The following is a 10,065-nucleotide window of genomic DNA, read 5'->3' as shown; positions in this document are numbered from 1 at the left end:
TTTTGCTAAATTGTTCTTCCTTATGCCATTTAGAACTTTTGAGATGGTGTGATAGAAATGTCTGTAATGGATAACTAAAAAACATTTTAACCTTTTAAAAGGGTTTAAAATTATAGCATAAAGATTTCAGCAATAGAGGACTATAAGACTCAACTTACAGCCATTCGTTTAGTGTCCATTCAACATTACAACGACACTGAAAAAAAACCCTAGACCATATATTTCAATGATCCTGGAGCACTGGCAAACAACCAAATGACAGGAAAAGGGCTGATGTGGTTCCCATCTTCAAAAAAGAAAAAAAATGGACCTATCAGCCCGACATCAATAACTGAAGATTCTGGAAAAAAATAATCAAGTAATGAATCGGCAAACATCAAGAAGCAAGTAAGGTCATAACCAGAAGCCAACATGGGTTTGTGAAAAACAGATCCTGCCAGATGAATCTATATGATATAATATAATATGAATCTCTTCTTTGACAATGTGACAAAATTAATGAACTAGCGAAATGCTGTGGATATAATTTACTCTGACTTCAGTAAGGCATTCGATAAAGTAGACCACAACCTACTATTTGATAAGAAAGAAAAGTGTGGGTTAAACACCATCCAACACAGATGGATTCGTAACTAGCTGACCAACTGCACTCAACATATAATCCTTAATGGCACTATGTCTACATGGAAGGAGGTATGCAGTGTGGTACTCCAAGCCCAGTACTCTTCAATATCTTTATCAATGATTTAGACAAGGGGATAGTAAGGGAACTCATCACATTTGCAGTGACACCTAGGTGGCAGGAATAGCCAACATTCCAGAAAATAGGGTAAAAAGATACAGAAGGATCTTGACATAGTTGAACACAGAGCCTTATAATAACAAAATGAAATTCAGTGGTGAAAAAAACAAGTTTCTACATTTAGACAGGGAAAACCAATGCCCAGGTATAGAATAGGTGGTACCTGGCTCAATTGTAGTAACTGTGAGAAGGATCTTAGTCCCAACAGACAATCACTTAAATATGAGCCAGCAGTGTGCTGCCCCTCCCAAAAAAACCAACACAGTCCTAGGCTGCCTTGACAGAGAGATAGAATCAAGATCAGGTGAAGTACATGTAATCCTCGATTTACAACAGTTCACTTAGTGATCATTTGAAATTACAACAATACTGAAAAAAGTGACCATTTTCACAATAACCACTGCGACGTTCCCATGATCATGTGATTTACATTCTTAACAAATAACTTGCATTTATGGTGTTTGCAGTTTCTTGGGGTCATGTGATCACCTTTTGCAACCTTCTGACTAGCAAGTCAATGGCGAAGCCAGATTCATTTAATAACCATGTTACTAACTTAATAACTGCAGTGATTCACTTAACAAATGTGGTAAGAAATGTTGTAAAATGGGATAAAACACACTTAACAAATCTCTCACTTAGCGACATAAATTTTGGGCCCAACTGTGGTCATAAGTTGAGAATTACTGGTACTAGTACCACTTTATAATGGCTTGATAATACCACACTTGAAATATTGCATCCAGTTTTTGATTTGTCTTAAATGGTATAGTTTTTCCTGCTTGAACCTCCAAGGCCCCTTCTAACTGTTATTCTGTAAAGTGACTCACACCCAATCCTTGTAGTCAGATAATCAGAGTTGGAAGGGAACTTGTAGGTCATCTAGTCCAATCCCCTGCCCAAGCAGGAGACCCTACACCATTTCTGACAAATGGCAGTCCAATCTCTTCTTGAAAGTCTCAAGTGATGGCGCTCCAAGGGCAAGGTGTTCCATTAGTTGATTGTTCTCACTGTCAGAAAGTTTCTCCTTACTTCCAGGTTAAATCTCTCCTTGTTCAGTTTCCAGTTGTACATACAACTGTCATAGCATCCCTGTGATTAGAAGATCAAAATTTGCATGCTTGGCAACTGATATGTATTTATGATGTTTGCAATGTCTCAGGTTCATTTGTGACCTTCCCAGCCTGCTTCTAACAAGCAAAATGAATGGATTAGCTGGATACACTTAATGACTGCATGATTCACTTAACAACTGCAATGATTTGCTTAACCACGGTGGCAAAAAAAGGTCATAAAATTGGAGGCAGCTTACTTAACAACCACCTTGCTTATCAATGGAAATTCTGTTCCAAATGTGTATTACCTTAAAGATCACATGTATTTTGCAAAACAAATTATTTGAATTAGCATTGACAAATAATAGAGAGCAAAACCTGTTGAAACCCACATTTTCACTTTTTGCCAAGGGCAGAAGGAACTGGATGAGCTTTTTTGCAATGTTATACTTAAAATCCATTCAAGGTTTTTGGAAAGATGTGGACATGAAAAACTATTATGAATGTGAGTTGTTAAGACGTCCATTAATCAATCAGGCCATTTTCATTCAGGCTTTGTTTTAACCCTCAGATGAATAGACCCACACCATTCTCAGCAATGAACTAGACAAGAATCCAAGAAAGCATTTGATAGGGGTTAAATTTTACTGGCAGGGCTCCAAGGACATTTTTGCAAGGGAGAGGGAGGAGCACAAGTTCTCCCTTCATTGTTATTTGTTCTCATTCTACATAGCTATCAGTCTGTGCCTGTTGCTTCCAGAGTGCTGGATCTCAGACCAGTGTGTAAACATGCTTCACTTTTATACAATTTTGCTGGGACTCTTGATCCTTGTCCCTCTGCTAGCCAATATTTTTTCCCCTTATATTTGGCTGGACCTGCGGTTCTTTTTCTCTCTCTTGTGGGTGGAATACAAGTCCAAAATACGTTTGCAGCAAAATCCATCATTCACCCTCCTGGACTGTTTTTTAGACAAGGTCCTGAAACATCCAGAGAAGCCTTTCATTCTCTTTGAAGATGAAATTTATTCCTATCATGACATTGACAGACGTAGCAACCAAATGGCCAGAGTGCTAAAGGACTATGTGAAGCTGAAAGAAGGGGAAACCATGGCTGTTTTCTTGAAGAATATCCCTGCCTATATCTGGATCTGGATGGGCTTGGAGAAGATTGGCTGCACCATGGCATGCATCAATTATAACATCCGATTAAAATCTTTGTTGCATGTGTTGAAATCCTGCAATGCCAAAGTGCTTCTGACAACCCCAGGTGAGTTAAACCAAACAATTATGTCCACTGATCATGAAATGTATATTTTCACTGTGAATCTGAGGCTGCTTGATTTCAGCTCTCTCAAGAGGAGGGAATCTCAGTGATCTTTGACCCTTCCTGTTTGCTTTAACCCTTCCCTTTGTGTTATACACATATCTCTGACACAGCACTTTCATTTTTTTTCATGTTAATCTTCATAGGTTCTGTAAATTTGTAAAAAAAAAAAAGATTATACGGTACATTGATTTCCAGTTGAACTATAATCAAAGGTCTACAGCTCAGCTTCTGCTTGTCTCAAACGCAGGGATTCTAGAAATCGAATTCTCCTTATGGTCCGAGTTAATTCACTTTACCTAGAATATACTCCATCCTAAATGTCAATTCTGTGGCAGAAAAGTTAGCAGATGAAGTGAACTTTTCTCTTTTACCCAGGTTCAAACTAATTCCACCACCTACTTGCTTACTTCCAAGTTTCGTGCAGTGTGCTGCTGCTATGAATTCAAAACTTTATTTTAATCAAACCTTAATCAAAATATTTGCTCTTTTTCAAAAAAAAAAAAAAGATTCAGTAACTTAAAACTTGTTTTCTTTCCCTTATTTCATTTATTTTTTCTTCATGGGGAAGACCTAAAAAAACCCAGTGAGGTTCCTGGAAAGAGGGAAGAAAAAAAATACTGTGAAAGCAATTTAGAAAACATTTTTGCCTGAAAAGAAAAGAGAGCAACTTAATATTTGAACTGAATGTCAAAAGAAAGTGGAAATGAATGTAATAGAAAGAAAGGACACTAAAAATGTTTTGCAATCTCATCTGAACAGACCGTTATCACAACAATGAGCCTTTTCCTAATTGCAATAAACTATAATCCAAACATGTCCTGACAACATTTTTCCATTATGTCAAATTCTTCTAATCTCCTGCCTGAGGGGGAAACAGTCAATTAGTGCTCCAACTATGTAGACCAACTTGTTTTTGCTTCTGTTGATCAGATGAGCTGATGTATTTCTGGTTGAGCAGGAATATGTCTCAAACTTTGGATAAAGCAATTTTCCTTTTTAGTCCATGATGTTTGGAAAGTTTGTGGAGAAGCCAGTTTCCCAATGGTGAGAACCACCACTCACCCACTGTCAGGCTTCTGCACATACATTCTAGAGAGATGAAGCTATTAATCTTGTTATGGTGCATGGAGTTGGGATATTATTTTTTGTTTTTGTTTTAATAAAAAAAATAAATTATTCTTGCAGTGACAAGATGCAAAATACCCTGCTTTTCTTTTTCTTTTTGACAGATGAATGTCCCTGATGTGGAGGTCCCTTATGCAATGTCTTCGATGCTTTTTCAGTAGATAACTATCACGTGATATACAATTTTGTTAGAGTTAGGACTCTAACAAAATTGGACTGTTCCTCATGGTCATGTTAGCTTTCCTGCAGTCCTTGAATCAGGAGATAAGTATGCTGACATAAATGGTGCTGCCCTGATGACTTAGCTCAGAGGTTTCCACAGGCACCAACAAAATCAAATGATGGATATGACTAAAGTGACTGAAGTCTGATTCCTTCTCAAGGGGTCCTTGAGCACTTTGAGCTGGGTTGTTGTCTTTCAGATGTTTCATTACCCAAACTAGGTAATATTATCAGTGTTTACTTAGCAATACTGATGGCACCAATGATGTTACCAGTTTGGGTAATGAAGCATCTGCAGGAAACATTTAAGCTTAGGGAGCACCAAGGACCCTTCATTTGAACTCTGAGCTACAAATATTCTCCTTTATGGGTACCATGTATGGGCAGAAAACACTTCAGAAAGCATGCAAATCAGAAAAATTTGCTTGCAGGCACACTTCCACTACTACTACTTATGATGTTACCTAGTTTAGTTGATGAAATGTCTACAAGAAAACAGCCAAGTTCAAAGAGCACCAAGGACCTCTCATTTGAACTCTGAACTACAAATATTTTCTTTATGATTCCTTCTTACATCCATTGGATGCAGGTTAAAAAAGGACAGAGATTTGATCATTCCGTCACATCCACTATTTTAATGTTGTGGGTATCCTATGCAGAGGCCCATCTCTGACCCTATTCTGCCTCAGTGATAAGGCAGGCAACTGATGCTACCTTTCAAACTTGAATCTGGAATAATCCAGATAATTGGACAATTGGTCAATTCTCTTGCCTGCATTTCCTTCCCATCCCACATTACCCGCCAGTGGAAAAAAACAACAATCATTTGATGAAGTAATTTGAGTGACTTTACACCAATACTAAAGACTCCTCTCAGTTTCTCCCTTAGCATTATCTGAAATGCTTCCAAGTGGGAAGCTTTGAAATGGCTCATATCAAAATGTCAAAACTCCTAGTCAAAAAAGTGTCCTCACACAAGGCTTTGGGTGAGTAGTCTGGAATAAGCAAGTAACACCTTCTCTGCAGATTGTGCTCAATGTCTTTGATAAGCACAGCAGAAGATGTGCCACTTCAAGAAGCAACGGTCCTTGGTGCAATATAAGTTCTTTCCACTATAACACATTAACCCAACTCATGTCTATGATATGTACTTTATGGCTAATAAAATGTGTTGTCCTTAAAGGGCAGAAAATGAATATCCTGAAAATGATGGGCTGTGAAGAACAGTATTAGAAAAAGATGTTGCTTCTTTTAAGGGATTGCAGTCTAATGCTACTGTCAACCTTACTGACAGGAAGTCAGCAAATATTTCCAAATTCTCAAACAAGACTTGGGTTCAGGTACAAAACATGACATGGCTAGATAATTTTTTTGCAGAATAATAAGACAGAGTCATTTAAAACAGTTAATTGCCATTAATCAGCATGGTTGCCCTTCTCCTTTATAATAGGATTCTTTATCCCTGCCTTCCTACAGTTTGGCAGGCTCTTGTCTCACATTTTTCATTCTTGAAGCTGGATTACTCCTGGTTGTTGACAAAGCTAGCATCTCTTCCCTGAGAAAGTATGGTTCTCAACTTCTCCACAGATCCATGCATATTCCCATATATATGTTCCCATATATCCTTTCCACTCCAAAGTAACCTCAGCTTTGGAGATTAAAGTTGAAGTATTTAAGGATTGGTTCAGGAATGACATACCTATTCTTCCTCTAAATAGAGGGACCTGTTTAGTCTCTTCACAATCTTAAGAAAAATGAGTTGTTTTCATGTAGACTTAAATACAAAACATGTAATAGCTTACCTAGGGACTAGAAGGGCAGATCTTCTGAATTACTGTCACTATCTAGTGCAGAAAAGCTCTGAAAGTTCCTTAATTTTAGACATACTTTAAAATAATTCAGAATATAGCAACATAATGTAAAAACTGAGCTGTATAATGCTTTTAATGTAAAATTTATCTGATACTTGGAGAGCAAAAAAATACTTTGAAAGAAAGTTTTCTATACTTTGCCATCACTTAGAGTTATCTCTGAATCTTAAGTACTGGGAACCTCTGTGCAACTAGATTGACCAGAGATAATGGATTTACTGAAGTGGTGGAATTACATTTCTAGAATACTGCCATAGAATCATAATATTGTTAATAAAAGGTAATGCACTTCCATAAATGCAGATTGGAAATAGGGAATAAACATTCCTGCCATTGAGAAAGTTAATTATATTTCTTTCTAGTGGAATGGAAGGGCAATCAGAATTAAATAAACCAATAGATTTGATAATGTCCCTAAAAACTTTTGAGTTTTGATTCTAATTAATTGAAACACTATAGGAAATCTATGTAAAAAAGAGACATGAATCTCCTAACTCATAAAACTGCAAGAGTGATTCTGTCAAGAAGTAGTTAGACATATTAATATCAGTTCAGAAAGATTTGATTTACCTACAACCAACAGCTAAAATAAAAAATCTGCCCATGAGCTATGAACTAAACAGTAATAATAAAACAAGTTTAACCAAGTGGCATTTTAATTTATTATTGCTTGCCTATGTGCGGAATAATGCAGTTACCAAAATGAGGATAGAAAATGAGATCCAATCAAAGTTCTACATTCATTCTTCTTTTCAGATTTTAAAAATGCCATTGAAGATATTCTACCTGATTTAAAGGATGAAGGATTACAAGTTTTCTTTCTCAGTGATGATTCTCCCTTTGATGGTGTCGAGGCACTACTTGGACAGGTTAAACTGAGTTCAGATGAACCTGTGCCTGCTTCCTACAGAGCCAGTGTAAAAGTTACATCTACATCTGTGTACATTTTTACTTCTGGAACCACAGGTAAGGAGGAACAATTCTGGAATGTACTAAATGTCTGAAGGACTAAAGATAAATCTAGGAATTTCTGAATCTCTCTCCATTTGAAGACTGGCTAATGCATATTCAAGAATGAAGCAGATGTACATTTTGTCAAGTGAAAAATAGCCTTACCAAGTCCTTAATTTAGGACTTGGCAATCTGCAGTCCAGGACCATATCTGAAACTCTTTTTTGCAACTTTTTTGAAATGATCTCTACCCACTTGCTTTCTGAGATAGAAAACATACAAAAACATGACTTCAAATAAGCTTAGTATGATATAATAAAAATCTGAAAAAAAAATGTCTTCTGAAAATTTTGCACAAAAAATCCCTCTCAAGACAAGGGGAACTCTCTTTCAGAAAATCACAATCCTCTTCCTCCTCCTCCTCCTCCTCCTCCTCCTCCTCCTCCTCCTCCTCCTCCTCCTCCTCCTCCTCCTCCTGCCTTGAATTACCCACAAAATGTGAAATGACTATATATTTGACAAGTTAATTAAAGCATTATCATACTTGACCACACTTGGAATACTGCATCCAGTTTTGGTGGTAATGATGTAAGATCTCGAGACTCTAGAAAGAGTGCAGAGAAGAACAACAAAGATGAAAGCTAAAACATATAAAGAATGGTTACTGGAACTGAGTATGTCTAGTTTCATGGAAAGAAGGACTAGGAGTGACATGATGGCAATGTTTCAATATCTCAGGAGCTGCCACAAAGAAAAGGGAGTCAAGCTATTCTCCAAAACACCTGAGGGCCATACAAGAAGCAATGGGTGGAAACTGATCAAGGAGAGAAGCAACTTAGAACTAAGGAGAAATTTCCTGACAGTTAGAACAATTAATCAGTGGAACAACTTGCCTCCAGAAGTTGTGAATGCTCAAACACTGGAAGTTTTTAAGAAGATGTTGGATAACCATTTGTCTGAAATGGTATAGGGTTTCCTGCCTAAGCAGGGGCTTGGACTAGAAGACTTCCAAGGTCCCTTCCAACTCTGTTATTCTATTTTATTCTAAATCTCCTTTCAGCTAAGCTTGACTCTTGGTGACTATATGGATGCCTCGCTGTTGTTTTCTTAGCAACTTACAGAAGTAGTTTGCCAATGTCTTCCAGCATCTTTTTGTTACATTCCAAGATTAGTTTACAGCTCTGATGGTCTCCCATTCAATTAATAATTAGGACTGATGCATTTTAGCTTTTTGGAAAGAAGTCAAGATTGAATAGGTGCTGCACCATAGCTAAGATGTTCCTTATGCTCCCTTCCTTTTCACTTAAGGACTACCAAAAGCTGCTATCATCAACCAAATGAAGCTGCTCAAGATATCTAAGATGTTTATCATGTGTGACATCAATGCCAAAGACATCATCTACACTCCGCTGCCACTGTACCATTCGGCTGCGCTTCTTATTGGAATTGGAGGATGCCTGGAGGTTGGTATGTACCACCTATCCATCAATAAGTACACGAGAGCTGTGAAAGTAATAGGGATAGGGGGAGAGAAGGGAAGGGAGTTAGAATATATGAATAGTTTGTTTAACTTATTTTTTAAAAAAATGATTTGTAAGTTGTTTTGACTCAGAAGTCTCTGGTTACTGGGGTGTCTAAACATGGATCATGGAAAAGAGAGAAATATGGTGTACATATGCTTTATTCCAAAGTCTAAGCCTCAGTGCAAAATTCTTAGTGCATATCATTTGATATACTTAAATATGGAATTAATAAACAAATATACTTCAAATAAGAAGAAATGGTCAAAAACAGCATCAAAAAGAAGGATGCCACTTACAATCCAGACCACCCCAATCTGGTTTCTTCCAGAAGTATTTGGGACTATAAATTCCCAGAATCTGAAAACTAAATATCTAACCTCAGAATTTGGAGAAAATGAAGAAAAAGAGGGAGGGGGACAATTTAAATATGACAAAAATGTGTCTTCAAGAAAATATGATGAATCACTTGTTCAAAGCAATCAACAGACCAAAACACAGGGATTGATTTTTCAAAAGTATTCTTTAGTGGCCACATTTTATTTGAAAGAAAAAACAGCTGTCAGATCTGCAAAATGCTTATTAGCCACACATTATCAACCCACACTGGTTTTCTGATGAAAACAACCTTCCACTCTGAAGTCATTCTTCAATATAATGTTTTTAGCACTCAGTCAAGGAGATGTTGGTTTTCAGAAGGCCTGAGATACAGGAGAAACTCCAAATCCCATACTTTGATTTGCTTTGATGGTATTTAAGTCTGTTCCATTTGTTCCACTTTTTGATTGGAACATATTTTTTTCTATTGTTTTGCTGTACTATGACATACAAACGTCTTTTTTTTTTCTCACAAGGAGCTACATGTGTTTTAGGGCCGAAGTTCTCTGTTTCAAATTTCTGGAATGACTGCAGGCGATATCAGGTTTCTGTAATCCAATATGTGGGCGAAACAATGCACTATTTATGTAATGCACCAAAGGTAAAAAAAGGCATATAAATAAATTAATAAACAGATTAATGAATAAATAAATTTGGTGAGCGGGGTAGGGAGATGAAGATTGCAAAGAATGAAAATGAGTAATTCTGCCATTTTCCTTGTACCTTGGGTATATAACTTTATTGTGCATATACAAATACTCCATTTACACATTAACTTCTGCATTCATACATTCCTGAAAACCCTGCCCTTTCT

The 10,065-nt window shown here is 36.9% G+C and overlaps 1 protein-coding gene across 2 annotated transcripts in view; it reads left to right on the top strand.

Annotated features, from left to right (window-relative positions):
* Positions 1-2,563: 2,563 nt before the first annotated feature.
* Positions 2,564-10,065, top strand: part of LOC113424388 (long-chain fatty acid transport protein 2) — a 33,385-nt gene continuing 25,883 nt past the window's right edge. The window contains exons 1-4 of one of the 2 annotated variants that reach the window (XM_026686058.2): positions 2,570-3,124; positions 7,159-7,368; positions 8,662-8,820; positions 9,728-9,852. In XM_026686058.2, the coding sequence (XP_026541843.1) occupies positions 2,647-3,124; positions 7,159-7,368; positions 8,662-8,820; positions 9,728-9,852 (972 nt within the window). In that variant the 5' untranslated portion in view covers positions 2,570-2,646. Of the gene's footprint in view, positions 3,125-7,158; positions 7,369-8,661; positions 8,821-9,727; positions 9,853-10,065 lie in introns of both variants that reach the window. The other variant, XM_026686059.2, reaches the window with a different exon arrangement.

The sequence above is a fragment of the Notechis scutatus genome, chromosome Z, assembly GCF_049901735.1.
Source record: "Notechis scutatus isolate UNSWTSFEM ecotype Mainland chromosome Z, rNotScu1.2, whole genome shotgun sequence".
NCBI lineage: Eukaryota > Metazoa > Chordata > Lepidosauria > Squamata > Elapidae > Notechis > Notechis scutatus.
This window is presented reverse-complemented; position numbering and strand designations above follow the sequence as displayed.